The 26,782-nt window shown below is 41.1% G+C and overlaps 1 protein-coding gene across 6 annotated transcripts; it reads left to right on the top strand.

The window, feature by feature from the left end:
- The first annotated feature begins 842 nt into the window (after nucleotides 1–842).
- tspan17 (tetraspanin 17) lies at nucleotides 843–26,782 on the top strand. Of its 6 annotated transcripts, none has more exons than XM_079670868.1 (9): nucleotides 12,364–12,386; nucleotides 12,914–12,971; nucleotides 13,213–13,263; nucleotides 15,637–15,783; nucleotides 16,577–16,747; nucleotides 17,241–17,366; nucleotides 20,086–20,133; nucleotides 21,708–21,824; nucleotides 22,074–26,782. In XM_079670868.1, exons 1-9 carry the CDS (start codon nucleotides 12,379–12,381, stop codon nucleotides 22,137–22,139), a joined length of 792 nt encoding a protein of 263 aa, XP_079526994.1. In that variant the 5' UTR covers nucleotides 12,364–12,378; the 3' UTR covers nucleotides 22,140–26,782. The 6 variants fall into 6 exon arrangements, with proteins under 6 accessions (XP_079526992.1, XP_079526991.1, XP_079526996.1 ...); XM_079670869.1 differs by lacking the exon at nucleotides 12,364–12,386 and adding an exon at nucleotides 12,404–12,769; XM_079670866.1 differs by lacking the exons at nucleotides 12,364–12,386; nucleotides 12,914–12,971 and adding an exon at nucleotides 843–1,474.

The following is a 26,782-nucleotide window of genomic DNA, read 5'->3' as shown; positions in this document are numbered from 1 at the left end:
ACAGCATTCACACGCATTTTCAGCAGGAAATGAATTTTCTAGTTAACATCTGCTTTTCCAGACAAGCCCACATATCTGTAAGTTCTGAACTCTGCTACTGTCAGTGTGCACATTAGTCTTGCATCATCTTTTTACTTTCAGTCACAATATGTTGAGCAGTGTACATTTCTAGTAACCTGGATGCTCACTTATTCAATTTAAATGTCATCATGAATATAACTTGTGCGATTCTGGCACAGCTTTGTTGAGGGATAAAAAGGCGAGATCTCTGTGTTAAATATCACAGGTTTCATTTAGCTCAAAAAGTGAAGAAAACTGTCAAGATAACTGCAAATAAGATGGCATGTCATCAGCTGTGTAGGTCTGGGGGCTCATATTTACATTAACCCTACAGCAGGATTTAAACCAGTTTTATATTTCATCTTGTCCTTTAACCCCTTAATGCATTCCACAGCCCGTCCAATACTATTGGACGGGATGTGGAATATATGTAGGCCTATTGGCAATACACTTATGTGAATGTTAAGTTAGTTTACCTTCCAAAACTCTCTTTTCTTTACCATACAAAGAGTAAAAGGCTACATATTCTTAAATATAACTATTGGGATGGGGCATTTAACAACGTGGTCTGTATACCATGTAGTCAAAACTGCTGAACATAGATTTGTCAAGAAAAGCTAACCTTTGCAATCCCTGCCGCTGCTACACAATTGCACCTATTAACCTAAAATATAGCTGTTTTCTTTGGTTTGCTCGATTTCGGCGTATTAGATATATTGTTGGTATAGCTGCCTATGCTGTTCACCCAGTAAAGTGAAAACCCGTGTTGAGACAGTAGAGGCCGCTCTTGAGGTGAAAAGGACGAACGCCAGCGCAGTGGTTTCCTCGTTTGACAGCAGGGGCTTGTTTTACTGCACAAAACAACAAGGATGAAGATTTCAAGGGTCGATGCGGCAACAGAGATAATCGAGGAGGCGTTTAGCTGAAAGGCCAGCAGCTTTATCTCCATTTCCCGGTGTGATTTACGCTACGAAAGTAACGCCAGGCAAACTTGAATATCGACTGAACTGCAGATGAATGCCTGTGCCTTAAAGTGTCCCTGCATTTGTTGTTATTAGCTGCTAATGCTAACCATAGAAGTTGCGAGCTAGCTGGGCTAGCAAGCTAATTGCTAAAGCAAGGAAAAGATAATTAGCCTCCTATGTTTGATTTACTTATCGCTGTCCGGCGAGTAAACTCGGCGTCGTGTACTGTAGCTGATGGAGCCAGCTAACCTTGGCTTCAGTAGTTCAAGAACTGAAGCTTTGGTTAAGCTTTTAAAGTACCAGCCATAGTAGTTAATGTCATCTAGTTAGCTTGCCAGTTAGCCACCACTATACTTGGAAGAATGAATAGAAAACACCACAATTATAAAGGGGCAGAAGTCAGCTGCTGCGTGAAATACTTCTTATTTGGATTCAACATTTTATTCTGGGTAAGTAAATACACTTTTTAAATCGTTTTTCCTGTCGGTGCCACAAGCAAAAATAACGCTAATGTTGCCAACTTAAAGTCTCAAGTACTTGGGTAAGTTAGCTTTACGTTAGCACCTTTAGAGTTAGCCAACTTGGATTTAGATGAATCCTTAAGTTTTAGTTTCACGATCTTTTAAGTTGCTAAACAATTATTAAATGAGTTCTTTCTCATGCCATATATTGTTGTTGTTGTGCTGGTTTTGTGTTGTTGTTAAGCTTTGTATAGTTACTCATTGTATAAGTATAACAGATTAGCTTGTTTACTTTACTGTCCTACAGGAAGTCGCTAATTACTTACTAGTGCAGGATAGTAGTTATATGTTCTAGAGGTCTTTAGAGCATTATTGACATTACCTTTTCAAATGTTATTTTTGTCAACTGTTTTAGCAGACGTCCATTTAGTGTACTTTTTTTCTTTCTCACTTTTTGGTCAGCTGTATCTTTTACCCTTCACAAAACTCATATACTAATATTGTGGCTAAATCACCGATGTACATATATTAACATTTCATTGGCTAACTATAGTTTCTACAATAGTAAAGGGACCACTATTAATGATTGGATTGTCAGTAAGAGTTGGTGGCTGGTGGAGATACAAACTAACTTAAACAAAAGCTGGACTGATGTTAGTTTCTCTCCAAGTTCTGACTTGGCTGTAAAGATGGTACTATTGTGTTTGAGAAATTACATGTGTCTGTATTGTTAGATCAGTGGCACATCTCCTTCACAATGCCCTCTCTCCATATGTATCCCTTCTAAGTCTGAAAAGTTCTTCTGTTCAGTCTCTTTCACCCCACCCTCCTTGCCCGTCTGCATTGCGTCTGTGCGGCTGGTGTATAATAATGTCTATGGGTGAAGGAATGGCGTGTCTCTGTGACCCACAGGGTCTTCCCACACATTGTTGGAGCTGGAGGAAAAAGCCACACAGGCCTGAATACCATCCAGCCCTCCTCTTTTCAAGCACCCCTTTTCACTCCCTCCATTACTATAGTGCCCGGGCTCTGTGGGATAGCATTGTTTCTCTCACTCACACACCCACAAACGCACAAAGAGGGCTGGTGATAACAAAGACTTGGGGGGGAGGACAGGGTGTGATTCTGTGTTTTCTGCCTTCCATTTGCTTGTTCTGACGGACTCAACAGGCACATGGGATCCACATGCAACTGGATATCTTCCTTTTCCTCCTTCGTCACCACCTCTTCGTTGCTCAACACTCCCCTTCAAGATGTGGGAGTTTCACAAACTGCTACTTTATCTCTATCTTTTTCTTTTGAAACTGAGGTGATATGAACTGACAAACATGCCTCAGACTGGAGAAATGCACATAGTCATTTTACAATTGGCCTCACAAATGAAAAGTGCTCTGTAATTCAATCTTCCAGGAAATATTGAGTCATAGGGCCATAGTGTTGTGTCTGACTCATGTTGTGTTCTTTCAGACTGTATTGACACTCAGGCCAAGCCAACAGTCCTATGTCTGAGCTGCAACAAGTTCCAGCTCGCTAGCTGTTTCCGTTAATAATCGCTAGAAGATGTTCTCCCCTTGTTTGTGCGCTGCTAAACACGATTTGACAGAAAAGCTAGTGCATTGCCGAAATAGAGAGAGATGGGGTTTATTCTCTCCAAATCAACCCATTTGTCTTTCCTATAGTGATCTTTTCAGGCTTGAAAATGCTGTCTAAATTGAGACAGAATGCTTGTGAGACCTTACATTTTGTGAACAAAATAGAGTGGTAAAAACTAGTTTGGATTCTTCCATCGCTCATGCTCGCTGTTGACAGCCAGACATTTACACCCAACAGCATACCTTCTCACATCCTCACAAAAGACACAATCCTCACAAACATCCCCTTAATTAATCATATTTTCTGCCTGAGCCGCAGAACTGTTTAGAAGCTGTATTTGCTGTAATTAAGGGCTTGTTACCAACTGGCTGAGTTGGTTGAAGGCAGGCTGTGTGTTTATTATAAGTGTGACTGTCCACATTAGGGGATTAATGCAAAATGGGCTACATTCAGGTGGACAGCTGTAAAAAGTGAGAACGCAGCCATTTCAGGACACGGCGCTCAATGCACATAATGAATTAAACAACAGTTCATGTTTTCACATGTTGCATATGCAGCATGTATCAGTGCATTGGAAGAAAGCCTTGTATTGCATGCTTTTGTCTGCGCGTATAGTAGGACAGGAATCATTTGTTATCCAAGCAATTAGTCGATTGACAAAATAATTGGAAAAAAGTGGAAATGATTGCTGATTGCAGCTTTTCCAATAAAAAAGGGGTTATCGGAATATAAATTGTGCTTTTTAGACTGATTATCAGACAAAACAAAAACGTGTAATATTTCATCTTGGGCTCTGGGAAATTAAAATAAGACAGAGACTTTAATCAACAGGTTACTCAATAATACAAGTAATAGTTGCACTATAGTGTTCAGCCTGCTTAACATATTAAACATGGTTTAAATGTGTATCAAAGAAAAGGCCTCACAAAACAAAATTGTTCCTCACCTCTAGTCTTGTGTCTGAGGACGAATGGTAATTTTTTCTGTTTTGTAATATTTGCCATTTTCCACAGATAAAATCCGATGTGGACAGGAAGGCAAAGTTCACTCACAAGGGTTTTTTCTTTTCTGATTCATTTTTATTTCTGATGTCATACTCCATGTCAAATGTTTTATATCTAATTTAGGTCAACACAATATCTGGATCCTGATACGAGTTAAAAGCTTTGAACAGGAACTAACTTCTCTGCCTTTTAGCATCAGCCTCTAGAGTCTATTCCACTTAGATATAATTTGGCTCTGAAACCTGTTTTATTTAAATGCTGTTGTAATTAATCAGGCACATGTCAATTGATTTTTCAGTGTCAAGTGTTGTGAAGTTTTAATTCATAATGTCTGAAAGTGATTTCTTCCTGTGAAATCGGAAGAGCTTCTCATTTAATCCACTGCGCTGGCAGTGACACTGATATCATATCATTAAGAATGGCTGCGTTCACACGGCCAGCCGCATTAGATATTCAGCTTTTTAGAGAGTCAGCGAAAGGGCAGTCACACTTGAGTAAGTCTATACCCTGTGTATTTGTGTGTGTCCAGGCAGCGTGGAGCTTGGTGTGTCTGCTAGTTAGTTGAGGTTAATGGGATCAGCTGGCTCAGGGAACATCTTGTCAAGTGGTGATAATCTCTATTTCCACACGGAGAGGAAACCCTCGCACTGGGACACACACATTGCAGGGGTACTTGATAATAATTCAAAATAAACTTGAAAAGTCTGATTTTAACAAACAAAGCACATACAGGGACATCTAGTTCCAGACTTTGTGTACTTGCTCAGGGATATAAGCACATAGATTAGATTAAATGTTTAAACATTGTACAGAAGAAAGCAAAAAAGTATCTCATTAGACCCGTTGTGATTAAAGAAACTTTCAAACACCTTGTTTACGAGTAAACAAAGCAAGAATAAAACAGTTTTTCTGTGCTATTCTTGGTTTTATTGCTTAATGGATAAAAGGGGATTAATGTGGATCTCTATATTTAGCATCTATATTTTAAATCCTTTGTTTTTTTATCTTCTTCTGGCTAAAATGCACTTATCAGGTTATTATTTTACTCTTAGGGAAGCATTGACAGAGTTTTCGCAGATAGTGTGCTTCAATGCCACCAACTGACCTGAATATGACTCTGGCTGCTCGGCCTGTGGGAAAAGTTAGATAAAAGAAAACACAGCGCCTGCACAAAGGCATGTTCAGTTCCAATGTACTCATTCAGTCAATTTCACTTCTGTCCAAACCTTATTTTCCCATGAGGGATGTTTTGCTGCAGATAGGTCTTTAAAATAGGAACATAATACGGGTGTCAACATTTGCTGAAAAATAATGTGTGAGGCTTATATAGTGACAGACACTGCATGGAGATACTTTGAGGTAACAGTTGGATTTCCTGCTTAAATTGGCTACATTTTAGTTTAATTTTAAGTATGACTCAACTGGCTGAACTATCCAAAAGGAGACTCAATGATTATCCATTTTATAAATAAAGACAATCAAGCTCAAATAACTAGTTAGGAAAGAAATTGAGACATAGTTGAAGAAATAGAAATCCAAAATGACAGGGCCTTAGGTTTGGATACCTTCATAGCTGTCTCACTTAAAGCTGCCTTCAAGAACACCTCAATTAATCTGGGAAATGGGGGAAATGCAATATGACATGCATTATAATACTATTGAATATAAATATTACTTACAATATAAATTAAATGGAATATTGCATGGTACACTGTATGTCAAATCACAGTATGAGTATTTCTGTGCTGTTTTTCTTCAACATGTAGCAGCTCTGGTATCACCAAAAATGTCGTTCCAAATTACGGGATGGACAATTTTTGAAGCATTTGAAGGCAGCACCAAATTATAATAATAATCCCAGTCATGTGCAATCTGTTCCTCAGTATTTCTGGTTGATTATAGACATTTTAAATGTCTCCTAAGTGAAGTAGTGGTATAATTTAAACTTGTTTAAAGGAGACCTATCATGCTATATTTAAATGATATAGTGTATGACCATACCTATATAAGGTATATTTATACATTTTTATTTTTCAAAATCCCAATAGATCATTTTTTAGCCATGCCTCGTTTTGCTCATTTTCGCTCTATTCCAAGCCTGTCTTTGAAAATTCTGAGCAGCAGCTGACCACGCCCCCCTGCAGAAGAGGGGGGCATGAGCCGGCGAGAGTCACGTTACCATGTTTGCTGTGATTACGAGTGTGGAATAAACATGTCATCTCAGAGCAATGCATGTGTTCAAGCATATTATCAATTTGATCCAGAAACTGACCCTGAAGCAGCGGAGGTTTTGGTGGAGGTGCAAACATCTCGGTTGCAGCAGGACGTTTCTGAATGGTTAGTTGACAAGCTGTTGTCCCTATTTATTTTACTCTGTTTGTTACGATGCTTGCTACTTATTCCGTTCATATTTTTGGCTAATTAGCAAGAATGCAATGTGTACAGTTTGTAACTTAGAGTTTGACCCAGCAAATAAGTCTCTGAAAGGCGGGGGAAAGTTGTGTGGATAGAGGCAGAGCGCAGCGGCAGGCAGGCAGAGGAGCAGGCTGCGATACCCCCCCCTCACAGAGCGCACCCAGAGGACAGGCTGCGTCACCTCACTTTGTAACCCAGGAAAGGAGCAGGAATCCTGGGTACGTGAGTGTTAAAAGTGCATTAAACTGTTTTAATCCGACAGCCGCTGATGTGCACGGAAGTCTGTCCGTTTCGTTAACATTTGAATAGCCAAATGGACGGAAGTCCGTCCTACAGTATATGCGAATGAGAGGTTTGGAAATACACGTGACCGTGGCTCATTCCCCTGATAGGTGGAGAGTTGACCAATAAGCGGAGCACCTCTTTGTGACGTAGAAAAGTGTTGAAATCTGGATCAATTTTTTTTTAAAACCGTTGCAGCCCCTTTTTAAAAAAAATTTGGCTAAGGAGGAAAATAGAGAGGGTTGTGTTTTCTGACACTTGGTGAGTTCCCTGGAACACCGGGGACACATATTCATGTATAAAAGACGTACAAAGGTGCATTTTGCATGATAGGTCCCCTTTAAGAAGGAATCCTTATGTGTGCCAGATATCACCCAACTGTGTTTCATCAACTCTTGATGCAAATAATACAGGAAGAACCATTAAATGGTTGGCAGGCATTTACTAGAAAAGCTCCTCCCTTTACAACATACGCAATTATATATATTTACTGTTAACTGAACTTCCCTCAGTCAAAGTTGTCTTCCCCTTTTGAATGCTGAACTAAGCAACATTGATGCTACATTTTTTGTGGGATTGCTACAGTTCCTTATTTTAGCATTTATATCCGATTGTAGGGAATGATAATGTTTATGCACTTCCCTTAACGGTCATGTTGGGTGATAACTCTGCACAGGTTGATAACAACTCAAGCTTCATTGAGGGCAAAGTTCTAAAGTTGCTCCTTCTATGAAACTTTGGTTTTGGGCTTTGTGCCTCATTTGAAAGTAAAGCGAAGGTTCAGTTTAGCCTTCAGGTTCTCTCAAGGACAAACCTTTGCGGTCTGCCTCTTTTTTTCTGGAATACTAAGTAGTTTGGTAGGATGGGTTTTGGAGCGCACAGTTGTTATTGTTTAACAAATGCAGGTGTTTTGTTGTTTTACAAAGGTGGACAAGGCTTGTTGCAATGACATCCAGACGCTATTTAGTTTTCATTTGAAAATGAGGTGGTGCGTTTGCTGCCTTATATTTTCATATAATGGGGGAATTATTTAACTGTTGTTTTGAATGTAAATCACAGTGTTCTAGAAGCTAATCTTCATAGCATATGTAAATAATATCCCAATTAGAATTTTCACTAAATTACCTATATTATCTAAAGAACGATTCCATATCATTAAACTTTAGATACCTTTGTGTAACAGTAGCTTCCTTTAAGGTAAGAGTTGTTTTCTCTGTCTCAGTTTTTAATCTAGGTGGATTACTTAGAGTCGGACGCTAATTGGTTTAATACTCCCACTGACTGTCTGTCTAATCTCTTCTACCTGATCTCCAGGAGCTTACACTCTTCCTGCGTGTCTCTTTCCAGTTAAATCCACCACACCCTTTACTAAAACCCCACAGTATGTGAATGCCCTGCGGCAAGTCTTGTTAAGTGTGCTGATGGATTGCCATGAGTTTACTTGCTTCCCAATTTAATCAGCTTCCCAACAATATGATTTAATCCAATTTCAATGGAGCTATTATATTTCAGACTTTGCCATTACGGTGTTCCTTAGTTAAGTTAATTACCGTCACAAATCTCTTAGGAATGTCAATTTCGCTGGAGCTAAGCAGTTAATTCGACAATAACGTTATATGTGTAAAGCCCCACTACCAAGAAATGGGTGATTTTTACTGAATTGCTGTCTGATTAGTGAGTATGTACAAAATGGAATTCCTTTGACCTTTAGGTTTTCAAGCTATGAATGTCTGTCGTCATATTTTATGATGCCGTCACTCTTAAAGAGATGAAAAAAATAGTTGATCAGATTAAATGAAGAGTTGGTATTTTTCAGGTCACTTTTCTTTTAGGACTTTAATTCATCAATTGGTCCTTTTTTCTGTGGCCACAGGGAGATTATACAATTTACTTCACGCAGCAAAAAAACTGCATAATAAAAGATCTTGTGATTTTTGGAAATTATGACATTCATCTGTTTCCAGTAAATGTTGACTTTTGGAGTTATTTGAAATGTTTGGAGCAGAAACAATAGTTCTAGGAATGGTATAATACAAATGTTATGAGCCTAAGGCCACGTTTACACGGAGACGGAACGGGTTGTATCCGCTACAGTTCTCTATCGTATGGACGGTTCGTTCACACGAGGCCGTAACGGAACCGCTGAAACGGAGCCCTCAAACAAGGTGGATAGATCTGCGGACTGAACGCTCTTGGGGGCCAAACGGCTCCATGTGTACACCCTATACGCTAGGGATGCTCCGATCGATCGGTCACCGATCAAAATCGGCCGATACTCGCTCTCCACCGGTCGATCGGTGTTCTCTAAACATGCCAATCGCGAGAGCCGATCGCATGAGGTAAAATACATGACACTTTTCTCTGTGTGCGGCAAAACAAGCTCGCCAAAATGGCTTCACCGGTCTGGCATTATTTTAAGGTGTCCGAAAAAGACAGTAAAATAGCGGAATGCAACGTGTGTGAAGCAGAAATCCTGCAGCTCCGCCCGTCGGACCGGTGAGCGGAGCGAAACACACACGAGTTAGACCAAATACACTTAGCTATATCTACCTCTGGAACAAGCTAAACTAGTTATAAATATATGTATTTTTCGGGTCACTCATTACTGCATCAGTGAGCTGCGTGAGATACTGACAGGCTGTCAGGAGGGGGAAAGAGAGGGAGAGGGAGAGAGGGAGAGGGAGGGAGAGAGAGGGAGAGAGAGGGAGAGAGAGAGAGAATTACTCCCGTGTTATTATCCAAAGTGAATGTTAACTTGAATAATGTACATCATTTGAATGTAATAATTAAGTTGATTGTTGTTTGTGGAAGCTCCAGTTAATCAGCCCCATTAACTGAGTTTTAAACATCACTTTAAATGGAAGATTTAAAGTGAGGTTTCGTATAGTAGGGATCGGAGCATCCCTACTATACGCCATAGCCCTGCCTCTCCCCACCTCTCCTGCTCTCCCCGTGTCATTGCTGATGTGTTTCGCCAACAACAACAACAACAACAACAACAACAACAGTGTTCCGTGTGTTTCAAGCCAGGTCCCAGTGTTGTGTCAAATTATGCACCCCTGTCATGAAATGCACCCCTTGTCACGGGAACGCACATTTCTAAATGACACGTTTACACCTTAAAACGATGTTTAAAACGAAAAGTAAACGTTCAGGGTTTTTATTAATGGTTCATTTTCAGACTGAGTTGTTTAGTGGTAGCTCATATAGTCTTGTTTATTCTGGTTTAACTTTTCGCTCCGTATTTCATGGTAGTGGTGTCGAAATTCATTCGTCACTTCCTTTCCAGTTTTTTGTTTTTTTTAATCTTTCTTTTTATTATTATTGTTACGTCCTGTCTGTATAAACGTGCTTTAAAATGTATTGTTTAATTTTACATAGTTGTCATCTAATAGTCAAAATATATGTTTATATTACATAGTCTTTGTCAGCATATTTTTTTGCCACGCTATGCATCCCTTGCTATCTTACATAATAAAAGTGTCACATACATGAAACTGGCTCAATTTATTGGTACCAGTCCTAGAACCATACCTTGAAAAATGCTTTCAGATAGCAAGGGGGGGCATATTGTGATGGCCAGGCCTGTCATAAAATGCACCCCACCCAAAAAGATGGTTCTCTTATTCCCACCCTCAAGCATTTTTCAGGGTATGGTTCTAGGACTGGTACCAATAAATGGAGCAAGTTTCATGAATGTGACACTTTTATTTTGTAAGATAGCAAGGGGGGGCATATTGTGATGGCCAGGCCTGTCATAAAAGCCCCCCCCCACCCCAAAAAAAGAGGTTTCTATTAATCCCACCCTGAAACATCTTTCAGGGTATGGTTCTAGGACTGGTACCAATAAATGGAGCAAGTTTCATGTATGTGACACTTTTATTTTGTAAGATAGCAAGGGGTGCATATCGCGTGGCAAAAATATGCTGATAAAGACTATGTAACATAAACATATATTTTGATTATTAGATGACAACTATGTACAATTAAACAATACATTTTAAAGCACGTTTATACAGACAGGACGTAACAATAATAATAAAAAGAAAGATTAAAAAAAACAAAAAACTGGAAAGGAAGTGACGAATGAATTTCGACACCACTACCATGAAATACGGAGCGAAAAGTTAAACCAGAATAATCAAGACTATATGAGCTACCACTAAACAACTCAGTCTGAACATGACCATTAATAAAAACCCTGAACGTTTACTTTTCGTTTTAAACATCGTTTTAAGGTGTAAACGTGTCATTTAGAAATGCGCGTTCCCGTGACAAGGGGTGCATTTCATGACAGGGGTGCATAATTTGACACAACACCGGTATCTCGCAGGACAGTGCACCCAGCAGGAGCCTCCAGCTGAGGTGGGTGTTTTTCATATGCTGGTGGAATATCGGGGAGAACGTCCTGCTCGGGAGCCAGGCTCAGAGTTAGTGGCAGTGGGTGCGGTGCACCTGCCTTTTACAGCATGAGCACACGCTCTCCTAGGGGAGGGTGAAACAGAGGCCGCCGAAACAGCCAGAGCCCGGCCTCTCCCCACCTCTGCTGCTCACCCCACGTCAAATCTACAGCTCCTCTACCACAACCATCAGCAACAAGTGGACATGGAGAACTACATGAACTACATGTTGCTAAATCCACCGCGGAGAATAAACAGAAGGGGAACCATGGCAACCATGCCCGGGGGGTGCTATGGTTGCCTGGTTGCCCTTCTGTTTATTCTCCGCGGTGGCGCCACTTACAGGCCCGGCATATTTACTACAGCGTCTCCAGCGGGTCCAGCGGTCTCGTTTGGACGGACACGTTTATTGAGCCGATTCCGTGTGGACGGAAGACTTTTTGTTTTTAATATCGAATTCTGTTCGTTTCGTTTTTTGTCTCTTAATCTTTGTCTGCAAATGTGCAGTAATACTGTCTTTCAACAGAATCAAAAGACATTAAATAACGTCAGCTAATGTCGATGTTATGAAATAGGGCTGTGACGAAGGTAACTTCTTCACTGTGGACTGACGGCTTCGGGCCTTGTAATATTGCAGATGTGGGTTTGCACTTTATGAAATAACTTCCTTTTGCACAGTAATAATGTCACTCAGCACTTTAGTGAACAGTTTGCACTTTATTAGCATGATTCGCACAGTACAGTTTGGCATTGCATATTTGCACATTTTTATATAAATTATACTATTTATTGATGTAGTATTTATTAAATGATTAAACCGTATTAATTGGAATGTCGTCTGGCAGATGCTGGTCGGGTCCTCGGCTCCACCTGAAAAGAGAGGGGAGTTATAGCGAGAGCGCCAAAAGTGTTTATGATTGTGTAAGATTGACAGCGGTTGAGATTAATCATTGTGTGCAAATAATATGTTTGAGCGTGTATATGTCATGACGTTAAGTTGCATTAATTGTACAAGTGTTCCCCCTCCCGTCTTGTTTGTTACTGGTGATTGTGGTCACCTGGCGCCCGGTGTTGTCTCCTCCCCCCGACCTGTGTCTTATCGGCCTGATTAGTGTGTGTGTTTGTATTTAGGCTCTGTTTTCCCTGTCAGTGGACCGGTAGTGTGTGTGAGATCCTTGTTGCTGGTGACTTTGTTCACATGAGACAGTAAGATTGAGGCTGTGTACCACAAGGAGTAATAAATGCCCACACCGGGTTATATTTTAACTCTCTGCCTCTGCCTCCTTGCTTGGTTGGGCCGCTCAACGATTCTGTATATATTCCTATAATCCTTGTACTGTTCTTTTTCTTTCAAAAAGTAGTAAGTTGACTATCTCAAGCCACAACCCCAGTGCTTTTTGAAGATCTCTTTCTTTTTGGCATCTTTTAAACTGTGAGCCCTACATTCATCCTTCACTGGGACAGAAGGCTAATGCCGAAGGGATTTCCCTTAACTCTCAGGATATCAGATCCTCCAGCCTATTAAGCGGAGCAGTGCAATGACTCTAACCTGCAATAACCTGCAGAGTTAGTGATTTACCCTTTCCACGGCAAGTTAAGGAATCTACAATGTCTGTTTTGCTTCAAGGCTCTAAAAGCCATTTGTTTCAATTGAACACACTATTATCTGCTCGTTTTACAAAATACTAGTTATTGTCACTGAGAGATTTTTCTGTGCTCTTATCACTTGATAGGATGTGGGTGAGGCTATTGGAAAAAGGTGATGTCATGGATAACTGTGGATCAATTGCAGTTGAGTTTAACAACAGAAAGTTTTTGATTTGTTTGAGTTTGTTGCCTTGGAGACATCACTGTGATCAAACCACACCTACAGTCCTGATTCTGTTCATTTGTCAAGAAAGACATTTTTTATTAATTTCATTAACTTACACTAAGTATGGATCAGGTTAGATTAACATATTGATTTTCTTCATTACTTAGCTGTTGCGTTCCACCCTACAGTGAAGTCTCTTCTGTGTGCTTTGTTTTACAGTTACTAGGAGCCACATTCTTGGCTGTTGGCCTGTGGGCATGGGCGGAGAAGGTGAGTTCAAACACACATACATGCACACACTGTTGAAATGCATGATTGCCTCAACAGCGTAGCTCAAATTCTTCTCCATATTCCAGCAGAAATAAGCTGGAAGTAAAATTTGCGCGAACGTTTAGATAGAAATAGGGCTTAAGAGAGAAGTGCCGTGGAAAATAAGGGCAATGTTCCTGTAATGCTTGGTAGCACTAAAATATATATTACCGTGAAGAAGTCCTGCTAAACAAGTCAGGGTTGTCTCAGGCAATAAATTATGTTGCTGCGTCTGACTTAACATTTTGTAGTGCCAATACGTTTTTCCAATTGTCGGCAGTTCACCATAATCTAGTGATAAGCATAGTTACAAATAAGGACACATTAGTTCAAATTTATATTCACCAAGATTACAATGCCTTTTCCAGGCAAAAATAAATGCCCTACATTTGCATTGAACATTTTTCCTGTTTATTTCTTCAGTATACGAACTACAAAAGCCAGGTGCTACCATTAACCTCTCATGTGCAGTGGATCATGACCACATTTAAAACTCCCTCCAATTGAGTTAACAGTCAATTTGTTCGTTAATTAGCTAGAAATTGTACCGGTCTGTTCAGTAAATGCTGCACCAGCGTGGAAGCGTGTACTGATTAGAAACGTCTGGTCGTGAACTCTGTACAAATAGGCCTGCATCGGAGTGGTGGAAGAGCGTGAATAATTCAAAGGGATTAGGCCCAATGATGAATAGCGGGTACTGGAAAGGCACAGTGGTGGTGAGTTTGGGTCTCAGTGACTAAGACCCCATTTACACGGGAGCGCAAATGGACCAAATTCATTATCAAAAAAGTCTTCCGTTTACACGCATTCGGCTCATTTAACATGTCCGTTCACACGAAACCACTGGAAACGCTGTAGTACCTATGCCGGGCCTGTAAGTGGTGCTGTACTTCTGCCACAAAATACACCAAAAAGCAGCGAAGAAGACCCCTGAGCATGGTTGCCATGGTTGCCCTTATGTTTATGCCCTGCGGTAGATTTAGCAACATGTTGATCATGTAATTCTCCATGTCCACTTGTTGCTGATGGTTGTGGTAGAGGAGCTAGCAGTAGCTACTGACAGTAGCTACTGACCATGCTACAGCAGTGAGCAGCAGAGGTGGGGTTATGGCTTCATCGTTATCAGGAAATGATCGTATAGGGCGTACACACTGAGCCGTTTGCCCCCCCAGAGCGTTCCGTTTGCAGATCTATCCACCTTGGGACCCGTTATCGTTTGCGGGGTCCGTTTCCGCTGTTCCGTTACGGCCTCGTGTGAACGAACGGTCTATACGCGAGAGAAAAGTAGAAGATAGAACCCGTTTCGTTCTCGTGTAAACACCTCCTAAGACGATTTAATTTCTAGCCTGCTGCGTTCCGCCAGACGACATTGTTTCTGGGCTTCATGCTTTAATTAAAATGAAGGCACTAAATTCTGCACGAGTGCCACAAAAACACAGGAACCCAGTTATGCCTCTTGTCATATCGCTGTCCCTTAGCTCAGTGCAGTGGAGCTTACTTTAAGCAGAATGAGATTTCAGCTTCTTGGGCTTTAGCTTCAAGAGTTTGACATGTGCACTGTATGTGACAAGCAAACAGGATATCAGAGTAGAGAGCAGGCGCCTGCAGAGGCCCACATATACATATCCTTCAAGATGGGAAAGAGATATATGAAGAGGTGGTGAGAGATCATGCATGAACCCGAACACAAGTTATGTATGAACAAGCATTTTTTGCACCTCCTTCTAATGTGCTACCCTGGAACATTGACTCAGCGTACCATGAACCCGCTCTTTGGCGTCTGTTTGTGAAATGTGTCAATGCGAGAGATGATGCAGACCAAAGACTGACAGGAAAACATGTCGGAAACACTGTGGCCTTGGGGCTGTGCAGCAGGATATGCAGAGAGGAAGGACCAATGTCTGTTAGTGAATGTTTGCTGACGGCTGTGGACTGTGTCTCTCCTGATAAAAGTTATTTTTCCCATAGGTCTGACAGAGATCTGCCAGAGAGGGAAATTGTGTTGTGGATAAATTGATTACACTGGAAAGCTGTTATTGTGTTTAGAAAGCAACACACTTTGTAGATACCGTTCTAATCAAATAACAGTATTGCCTTTTATTAGATTTTTCCGCACGGCTCCTAAATCTCTGAACAGTGCAACACCAGTTTGCCTCGTGGTTGTGTCATTAGATTCTCACTACTTGATATCACAATCTCTTCTCAAGGTTAACTGTGGTTTGTCAGGATATGACTTCAGTTTGGACCTTGTAAAAGAAATAGTGAGGTTTGATTTCGGAAGAATTATTGTCAGAGTTCTAACCTATCTTTTTATCCTTTAATCTTTTACCTCAGGGCGTGCTGGCCAATCTGTCATCCATCACAGACCTCGGGGGCTTCGACCCGGTGTGGCTCTTCATCGTTGTAGGAGGGGTCATGTTCGTCCTGGGCTTTGCCGGCTGCATCGGAGCGCTCCGAGAGAACACCACCCTGCTTAAATTCGTAAGCCAGCTCCCGACTTTCTGAGCACATACACCAACTCAAGCACTTCACACTCCCTTAGTCTGCAGTTCACACCATAGCCGAGGCTGTCTCTGCAGCAGGTGTCACTTTGACTCACCCGAGCCAAATGCTATGGGTGGTTGCATGTCACAAATATGTGTTATCTCTTCACACAACCAAGTTTAATTCGAAATTAATGATCCATGCTATATAATCCACCAATACATTTTCATGGTGTCGCGTAATGTTTTTCATCATCATTGCTTCTGATCTGTGAAACAAAGAATAATTATTCTAAAGCCCAAAGCCATGATGGTACCATTTTGGGAGGCTTGTTTGTGTTCAGCTGTATTGATAACCGCATGTGACTGACGGAGACAAACTTGCCTTGTTGCTGGCTGCAAGAGTAGCTATTAACTCCAGCCGATGTCCATTAGCAGCAGTAAGTCAGGCGTCTGAGAGAGGAGCTAATGTGGCTTTTGTGCATTTATCATTAGCCCCGTCTCCTGCTACATTTACTGTAAAGGGATGATATAACAACACTTCTGGGACTGCGGTGTTTTTTGCTATAACCTCAGTCGGCAAACAGGGCAGGCCCAAGAACCAGACCCTGACAGGGACTTTTCATCAGACCTGTTGTCCTTTTAATTATTTTACCGGAAATGCTAGAAATAATGTGATTTAATGTTTTGATCTTTAAGAAAACAGGATCTCTCTGTGGGGCGCCCAGAGTCCCTGATTTAAGTGACAGATTTATTGTTTTCTGCTTGTGTGTTTCATTTGTGTGCGTCAGTTTTCTGTGTTCCTGGGTTTGATCTTCTTCTTGGAGCTTACTGCGGGGATCCTTGCCTTCGTCTTTAAAGACTGGATCAAAGACCAGCTCAACTTTTTCATCAACAACAATGTAAAGGCCTACCGTGATGACATCGACTTGCAGAATCTTATTGACTTTGCCCAGGAATATGTGAGTACACACCTACTGACTGAAAATGATTTGTAACAGAATTTCCACATCAAAATTCCTTTTAACAGCTCAGCTGGAAAAATCCACTCCCTTCTTTAGAAATGATGTTTCATAAAAGTTTCATAGCTTATCTTGAATCAGCTCAGTAGTGAGCAGGGAGGAGACAGACACTACAAATGTTCAGCAAATCTCATGATTAATGTGACTGTGTTCCTCTCAAATGATTATTCAATTATATGAACAAGACAGTTTAGATAATAGACTCCCATGTGTAATCACTGGGCTCTGTTATGACGCACAGTTAAGGCGATTAGATCGGCTGTTGTCCCTCCATTTGTGTCTCACTATCTGTTGTTGCTTCCCGCCACAGTAAGCTGGCTACCCACCCAGGCTGACTTGAGCCCAGATATAAAGAGCTGTTTCAAGATCAGAGAAAATATACCTGTCCGTTAACCGGAGGTAGCCACTTAATCTCTGCCTGTTATTTCTGCAGTGGTCCTGCTGTGGAGCTCACGGGCCCGACGACTGGAACCTGAACATCTACTTCAACTGCACAGAGCCGAACCCCAGCAGGGAGCGCTGTGGAGTCCCCTTCTCCTGCTGTGTCAAAGACCCTGCAGTGAGTTATCCTGCCATAAAGTGCATGATTAATCCTGCAATAATGGGCATTTTTTGCTGCTTTCTAAAATGACGACATTATTTTGGGGCTTTTCAGACAAATAACAAGTCCAATATGTAGCAAGTCCTGCAGCCATTTGATTTCAAGCCATCGCTTACCCTTGGTTTATCAATAACTTAGAGTTGTTCTTTAAAGCCTGCGTCACACTGTCCTGAAATCGACACCAGATGGACACACGAATATGGAATTGGAACGAAGATGGCCCCGAACTTGGTCAACAGCCGAAGCAATTACGATGCCTACAGAAGGCCACATGATGGCACCCGAACCACACACGAAAATATGATCGTAGACTTTACTGATGATTTAGAATGTATCCAGACTCAACGTAAGAGCTTGTGCCTCTTTGGGGGGTGCTAACACTTAAACATACACTTTATTCTTTACTTTCTCTGTCTTTATATGTCATATTTATATGTCCGCCATGTTGTTTCCATAGCAACAACAACTTCCTGTCAACAGCGTAAACTCGCCTTCAAAATAAAAGCATCTAAATAAAACAAGAAGTTAACCAAAATTACTATTAAGACATACAACTGCAACGCAAGTAAAAAAAACAATGTAATATCCTTTTTTTTCATTTTCGCAGAACACAAATTGGGTTATTTACATAATGTTTACATGATTTTGTTGTGCAATAAATGCAATCTCGATGCCGTCATACTATAATACAATGGCTACACGACGGCATTGCAAGGGCTTCACGTAGTCGTGTTGCCTTCCTAAGACAATCGGGCAGCTTCTTGTTTCCTTCGTATTGTCTTTGTGAGGCGAAAAATGCCCGATGGCACCGATGATCACACGAAGTAAAGACGAAGATGACACGATTTGACAAGATGCCCTCACGATGGCCTTACGAAGGGCAAAATGGACACACAAATTCAACACGAAAATGAACCTTCGCAAGGTATTTCTGCAATTTTTTGGCATGCCAAAGATTTTGCCACCGCTCACGAAGTTGCTGCCGGAGCCTGAGAAACTCCACCGGCAGTCATACGATTGCTTAAGATGCCCTCACAAATGGCCCGATGTTGTTACGATCAGAGCATTTCCTTTATCGTGTGTCCATTAGGGCTGTCCCGAATACCATTTTTCGGGCTCCAGATATTCGGTAGTAATCAGCAGCGAATATTCGAATACTCGGTGCGGAGAGATTTTTCTTTTTTTTAATACATTTTTTTTTTCAAAAAGGTTTCATAACACGCTCCGAAACCGAGACTACGCAGTGTGGAAATGCCTAAACAGAATAAGATCTGGTGTTGGACGTGCAAAAGCCACTCTCGCCAAATGGGGATACCTAAATGACGGGGACGCTGTGTGTGACTGCGGCATTGAACCACAAACCATGCAACAACTCCTGATATGCCCCCTGCTGGAGTAACCCTGCACAACATCGGACTTGGCAGAGTTTAATGAGAAGGGACAGCAATGTGTTCAGCTGTGGCTGAACCACATCTAACCAAGCCCTGTAACTGACTGCCTTGTGGACACGATAAGAAAGAAAGAATCCGAGACACCTGACAACACGCTGTTAAGCAGAAGCGCCGAAAGAGCATACTATTACGATTTTATATTTATTTATTGTCTCAGTACTCGCATACATTAAAACTAAATGTGTCCTCTGCATTTAACCCAGCCGCAGTGCAGCGCCCGGGGACCAAATCTGGTTCCAAATTCCGTCTATAACGTTTTACAACCTGAAGATACAAAACACGTATTTCTTTTATAACAACAATACTTTTAATAACATAGCCGTAACAGGCCTAACAGTGTAATACTTGTTACCGATACAGTAAACAGTATTTAAATAAATGTAGAACGAAAAATAAATGAACGAACTGTATGCCAATAATTGCCTTAGCCCCAGATGTTCCCACATTGCTCCTATTATTTTCACTATTCGGATAAAATTGAAAAACTAATATAAAAAAACAATTAGGTTGCTTGCTTGCAACTATTTTCCAAGCAAAGTAAGTGCACGATTTTATCATGTTTAACGTTACTGTTTAAACGGCGGATAAAGCAGCTTCATCATGGCAACTTGGCAACAGCTAAGCTAAGCTAGGCTACTACAGACAGCATCAAGGTGACTTTTCAGAGTTGTTGTGCCACCGTGGTAGGCCAGTTTCTTATCGCATATTTGGCACACTGCCTTCTTCTTACCGTCGTCCAATTTAAAATGGTCCCACACAGCTGAAGTCTTCGGCATTTTGTGTTCAGGTGTGTGAAACGAGGTGAAGCGAGGTGAAGCGTGCCGTTTGCGTTCGTGACTGTGAGTGAACGCGATGTCAGGAGCACAGGCTGAGATTGTATATATTTTCCCATTTTAACAGTGCAATTCAAAAGTATAAATATAGTATAAGAATATGGCAATTCGCCTTTATTGGTAGCATACATTTAGGAAAAAATATTATAAATTTTGGAGAAAAAAACCGAATAATGAAGTTGAAACCCGAATAGTTGGCCAACGAACAAATATTCGGGTACAGCCCTAGTGTCCATCTGGTGTCAATTTCGGGACAGTGTGACGCGGGCTTAAAGGAAGGTAGTTCTTAATGTAATTCTGCTTTTGTCCCTCAGACTTAAAATGAGCATTAATAACACTAGTGTGACCAGTAGTTGAAATAAAGATGACGTTTACATTTTTGTGTTCTTACAGGAGGATGTCATCAACACGCAGTGTGGTTACGATGTTCGGCTTAAATTGGTGTGTACACTCTCTTACCATTATATTATTTTTACAACTCTTCCAGTCTTATCTGGACCCAGCTTTCAAAATTAATAATCATAGTATATTTAAACATGTTAATGAAGTGATAGCAGCTAAACCTTTGCATTTACAGAACTGTCAGATTGAGGTATGATTGGCAGGCAGTGTGTGATTTCTGCTTAAAATGACTCGAAGCTGCTGAATCGAATTACTCCTGAGGGCGAGTTGATTGACAAGCTGCAATCCTGCTTGATTGAAATGGTCTGAGCATCCGTGGATGGTGGAGTGGTAATCCGCTTCATTTGTATTGCAAAGAATGTGATAGTTAATAAAAAAAATAACATTCAGTGGAACAAATACAAATAAGATTTCTCAACATTTAGACCTCACGTTTATTGGTTCAAAGATGTTTTTTCCTTGTTCTAAATGCACACATAGAAAAAGTTAACCCAGAAGCAGTTGGCCAACAGAGCAGACAGTGTGTGTGTACAGGGTTAAGTCACACACAGGCTCCCCTTCGTGCTTCTTGCCTTAATAACAGATTGTTCTTCTAACGGGGATAATTAGGCTCCCGTTATAGCCTTGAGAGCAGCCTTACTACACTCTGTAATTGGCGACTCAGTGGGTTATGCCAGTCCGTTCCCTTTTCCTCTGTGTGTGGGTGTGGTGGTTACAACTCGCTGCACTGCAGTCAGGGAGATTGCTGTTGCTAGGCGCACTGCAATACAGTGAACCACCTGCCACTGAGTTGGTATGAATTCATTTTCTCTGCATGCTCTTCTGCTAACGCCCTGGCCTTTGACATTTTGCTGGAACTATCAGTGATGTGCAGCAAGTTCCTGTGTTGCCTGTTGTGTGGAGAGCAGGCTGAGGAAGAGCAGGAGACATGGGGAGGACAGGGGAAAAAAGCAGAGGGCTGAAATAGCTTCAGAGGAAGTTCACAGCCAGAATAACATCATGTTTCCTGCTTTTTTTTTATTGGCTGCCAAAGGGCTCCCTTTGCCTCCCATTGGTTGAAAGATAGCTTTCAGGTTTTGCAGGAGGACAAAGGGTTTGCCGGGTTGACTTGTGTTGTGAGTAACAAAGAGAGTATTGTATAGAGTCCTATTCACACCCATTCTCAGTTAGTCTTTGCGGCTCTAAATAACACCTTTTTATGTCCCATCTCTGGATAGAAGACGTACATCATCATGTGAAAACACAAGCAGACATCTGTCCGGTAACAGGAAGCAGCTTCTGCCTGTTTGCTCAGTCCTGACAGGGGCACTCCCAGAAGCTGAATACACAGCCTTGATATTCTCCATGATGTGAACACACTGACATGTTCTAATCTCAGAGTGACTCTCTATCTCTCCTCATGCCGTCCTCAGCGGGGAAAGAGACAGTGGGCAAAATGCTATCTGTCTGTTTGCTTTGTCCATCATGAGTCATAGTTCAGAGTTGGTTTTTTAAACCATGACAACAGCCAGTGTCCTCTCTAAGAGCTGATCATTGTTAATGTGATTTTAGGAAACAATTGATTTACTCCTACTATGAATTTACTTGTTATCTGTCTGTTCTGTTTTTTAAAGGAGCTGGACCGGCAGAAATATATCTATACCAAGGGCTGTGTGGGACAGTTTGAGAAGTGGCTTCAGGACAACCTGATTATTGTAGCTGGAATCTTTGTTGGTGTTGCACTTTTACAGGTAAGAAGTCCATGTTTGATTGTGTTTTTTATTGAAAAAAGGGAACCTACTGCATTTAAAATAAAGTGTGTTCCGAAAAAACAAAAATATTTGGGTGTAATTTTGTATTGTGACTGCCATCTAGTGCTGACGGCAGGCACTATTAAGCAAACCACTGCAATACAGGATTATTTTTTCTTTCTAAACAACATCCTGTATTCTGATCAAATGTGATCTAATGTCGTGACTCCTGTGTGTTTTTCTCTTCAGATCTTTGGTATCTGCCTTGCTCAAAACCTGGTGAGTGATGTGAAAGCTGTCAAAGCCAACTGGTGACATGAGAGGTGAAGTGAGGGAGGTCCGCCCCTCACCCCCCAGCCAGGTCAACACCGCACACAATGAGAACGCCGAGAACCTTCAACTCTGTCTACTTTGCCTTTGAGCTAAGCAGCACCCACGCACTCTCACACTAAACGTGCAGACACAAAGAGTTTACTCCCTGTTTATCAGAGACACTTGAATGGGGTGAGGAACATCCCACACAAACCAAACAGTCAACACTTTGTTTACCACTCTGCTGGGATTTTAACCCAAATATACAGAAGACTGTCCTGCCTACTTTATAGTTAGATTCTTACTTTTGTTTATGTTTCTTCTCATTGTGTTCTTTGGACAAGTGTATTTATGGGGCGCAGTTGCACACGGACCCCTTTCCAACTGGGAGTTTGGAAGCCATGGATAAAGCAAACAAAAACATAGGAAAAGGGACAATAGGTCTCCATTTTATGGTCAAGCGACATTGTCACCGAGCCTCAGTGAGGGGCTGAACACCTCATTCTACAAACAGCCTGTTTTAAATGTGCTTGTCACCACTTCCTGCTCTGGGGAATCATGGGCGACTGGCCGACCGCCAAAACAAACGCACGGATTCCCCTGCGTGTCGTTTTTTCTCTCCATCGTGACCTTTTATGACCACTGAAAAAACTCTGAACACTGGCCGGTCAAGTCTGCAACTTCAAATGTTTTCAGGAGACTTAAATTCTAACTCAAAATGTTAAAAAAAGTGCCATTTAATTTCCACTGATATATTTGTCTCTTTCCTATTCTCTTAAATGGAATTTCTGCACCACCCCCACAATACCTCAGGGCCGAAAACATGTGCTTTCTGCCACTGGTGAGAAAGCATATTTATTTGTTTCCATCCATGTCTGTTGAATTGAGAAGACTAACTTAATGCAGAACACTGACAGTTCCTCGAAAGTCACCCTGTTTGCCCTGCAGTGATTGTATTATCTGTAGATTTACTGAAGGATGTTGTATTGTATTACATGAAATGGCCTGGTGTGGTTATGATGGTGTAACTATGCTATACAAGGAAAGGGTTTACAGATAGTGGAGATTGTTGTTATCTCTGAGCATCCCTCAGGCACATGGGATTGCTGGTTTGGGGCCTTTTTTACTTGACTTACGTCACCGCATATGTCTTATATTTTGTCCTCTGCATTATGAAATAAGAAGATTTGTCTGTTTTTAAAGATATCCTTTTATTAATCCTTTATATTCTATCTATTCATAGACTAATTTTTTTTCTGGGTTCATTATTTGACTTCACCAGGCACCTGCTTTACCTCTGAACCATCAGTCAACTGCAAAAAAGCTTTTGGAGACCAAAATGAAATCATACGGCCACAAGCTAAATGCATATGATTTTGTCTGGCTACATATTGTGATTATATTAGGAATGCCATAATAACAAGTAGCATTTATAGATAGCCCAAATGTGAATTTATTGTCCCTTTTATGTGGGAAGTGCCAGTTGAAATGAAAAGTCAAACAAATATTAAAAAAGTTACAGAACCGATTTTATCTTTAATTCAATGTTGTGTCTTTTGTTTGGACTGGTTTTTAAATAGAATAGTACAACCACGCTGTGAGCTTTTTATATTAGCTACAGCCTCAATATAACATGAATGCTGCTTTAACCTTGCCTAGATAATTGATATGTAGTACAATAACCATGCTAACAAGAATTTTCACATGATGGCATTGAATATCTTTGCCATTATTTCCAGACTGAGGCAATATTGAAGTTAATTTTTTAACACTTTGTTCTCAGCTTGTGTTGCCCTTTGTTCATTATAAGAAAAAGCAGATTATTAAAGGTAGGGTAGGGTAGGTAAGAATGGAGAAACCAGCTCGAGTGCGCTAGAATTTGAAAGTACACAGCCGAAAAAAATCTGCCCCTTCCTTCAGACTTCCTTGCAGAGCCCCTCCTCCAACACACACGAACGCACACATGACCAATGAGGGCACGAGATAAGTTTGTGCACGAGATGGAAGGTTGACAGGCAGGTAGGCCATCCAGTTATTTTGGCCGGGCCAGCTCAGATGATTGGTCGAGCTTTTTACAGCGCCACAGCTTCCACTGATGACATTTTTATATGTATTTATTGTCAAAGCATTTCATGTATTCATTGCTATTGGGATGTTAAGAGCTTTCCATTAAATATAACAAGTGTTTCTGAAGTGAGTTACCTACCCCACCTTTAAGTTGCCCTCGCAGCTTTTCATCTTCGTCCATGATCCTCGCAGAATGTAGTTTCTGATATGACTTGATTTTTTTCATTTAACAGTTGTTTCCAGCTGCAGCAGCATCATTCAGTCACGTAGCACAGGCATGATTTGGATGGGTTTCACTGGACCACACACAGCCACATATACAGACTGGCTGCCAAAAGAAACATGATGAATCGTGATGCATGTAAGGTGAAATGTGAGTCACGTTAATATTCTTTGAACAGCACACCAACTCTGCTTCCCTGACTGTGTATAGCGGCACCTTCTGATCACCTGCTTTGCTTACATGAGGCATGTTGCTTTCGCCCACACGCTCCCTCTTATAAACTTTATCTGATCCGACTTTGCCTGTCATTTTGATGTATTTTTACACGCAGGGCTCCTTTGGAAAAAAACAAAAACAGCAACTCAAGTCAAAACAACAACCATAGCATAGATCCAGAGTAGCACACTGCATCTGTTCTGAACTGAATTAATGACTTCTCTCAGTTAAAATGGATGACTTTTCGTTGAAGAGGCTCATTCACTTCAGCGCTTTAGGTGTAATTCAGTGAGTAAGAGCCTCCAGCAAACTGAGAGAACACACATTATTTGTCCCCGTCAGATCTGATGTGAAATTCCCACCCAAAGTTGCCACGTTCGCCTGATGTGCCAGGATTTATTTCTGATTCAAAAAATGTGTGTGGGCCTCTTTGATTTCACGAAGCGTTGTAAATCAATCTGTCCCACTGGAGTCGAACAGATCAGGATGAAAACAGTGTTTATTTTCCCTCCACACCTTTTCTAGTTTAATCTTTTTGAAAAGTGGCTTGAAACTAATAATGTGTCATTACTTAATTCAAAAAGCTTTGAAGTATTTTTTCCTAAATCACCCTTAATTGGAAGTGCTTTCTCAGGGTCCCAAACTGCCCTTTCATGAATAAAAAAAAACACCCTCTGTGAGAATATTCTGTTGTACATGATGAAATGGTGGGCTGCTGCCTTTTTGAGTGATGCCGAGGATCTGGCTGAATGCAGATGGAGGCCACGGGTGTCAGTTCTGCTCTTAAATAAAAAGCACTCCGGCTCTCTCTCTCTGCAGCCACTGCCGTGTTTGGATGGATATGCCAATAATCAGACAGTCACCTTGGTAATAAGGACAATAATGCCATAATAAGCCGTTCTAGCAGCGCGGCTTTCATATGCAGACTCAACAAAGGTGACTTTCTGGCTTATGTTTGTTTTAACAGCTTTGGGTGACTCTGGTTTTGCATTCCTTTAATGTAAGGGAAAGGGGGAGGGAGCAAACAATGCTAATTAGGCTTTATCATAATGGCCTTGCATTATGAAACGCCCTGTTAATTTCTCTGCTTTCCCTGTGGGCAGTTAAATCATTCCCAAGGAGGAGCCTTATGCATATGAATGTCTAAGTCTGTATCAGCCTGGACTCCTGCTCCACGCTCCGTTACAAGTTCTCCTTATGCAGCGCAATGCACAAGCAATGTGAAAAAAAGGCTCGTCTCCTGCGATGTTTTAGATTTATATATATTTTTTAAATCGATGCTCGGTCCTCAATGTGCATTTAGAGAAATGAGATGTCCTTCAACATGGCGCGCTGAAATCCATTTCCGGGTCACTACCGGAGGACCGAGGAGTCGAGGAGGGGAAATTAGAATATTGAGAAACCTCTCGTATATGCAATCACAAAGAATTTAAATGAATAGAAACGACCGGTTTAACAATATTTTCTCTTCAGTAGCTCGATGCGGACGGTTTCTGAATATCATCAAAATCATCACTCCAGGATTTTATCTTTCTTTATTGCTGTGGAACTTGTTTTTGCTACAAATTGATTTATGAATGACTTGATTGACCTCTTTTGTATTTTCCTTTATGCATATGAATACTAAATAACTGTCCTTTTCACCCACTCTATCCTTGATCCTTATCAAGCTTCAAAGCCTAATTTGATGCATTGTCTTTTGACATTTCCCTTTATAATCAAGCAGCACATCTGGCATTCCCAAGTTTTACCTCATCATGCGCAGATGCTGATCACAGCACAGAGAAGCAGCATAATTGACTTGTTAGTGAGCACATTAACAGCAATATCAAAGTTGTTAGTACATTCATGACATTAGATTAGGACACAAGCGTGATGTGACTAGAGCGAAAAGCGTTTTAAAGTTGAACAAGTTTACAGTTGAGGAATAAGGATGTTGTACACAGAAACCACTATGAATATCTTTTCTCAGTTTGACCATGTTATCGATCCATTCTCTCGGTTTAGACCTGTCTGCGTGTAGGGGCAGCCTTGTAAAGAAATGTTGTATATGAAAACTGTGGGACATGGTCTGTTACACTGTATATTGTGTTTAAAATATGGCTCTTTCCTATATTAAAGGATTTATGAAAACAGACAA

Source organism: Notothenia rossii (genome assembly GCF_949606895.1).
Source record: "Notothenia rossii genome assembly, chromosome: 3".
NCBI lineage: Eukaryota > Metazoa > Chordata > Actinopteri > Perciformes > Nototheniidae > Notothenia > Notothenia rossii.
Note: the sequence above shows the minus strand (reverse complement) of the source record. Positions and strands in the feature narration are given on the sequence as shown.

Bases quoted from the DNA above. Each gene is read 5' to 3' on its own strand.
- tspan17 (XM_079670865.1), top strand. From the start codon at position 6,312: ATGCATGTGTTCAAGCATATTATCAATTTGATCCAGAAACTGACCCTG. The intron at 17,367-20,085 runs GTGAGTTATCCT...GTGTTCTTACAG, and splicing joins GCTGTGTCAAAGACCCTGCA to GAGGATGTCATCAACACGCA. The intron at 20,134-21,707 runs GTGTGTACACTC...TGTTTTTTAAAG, and splicing joins ACGATGTTCGGCTTAAATTG to GAGCTGGACCGGCAGAAATA.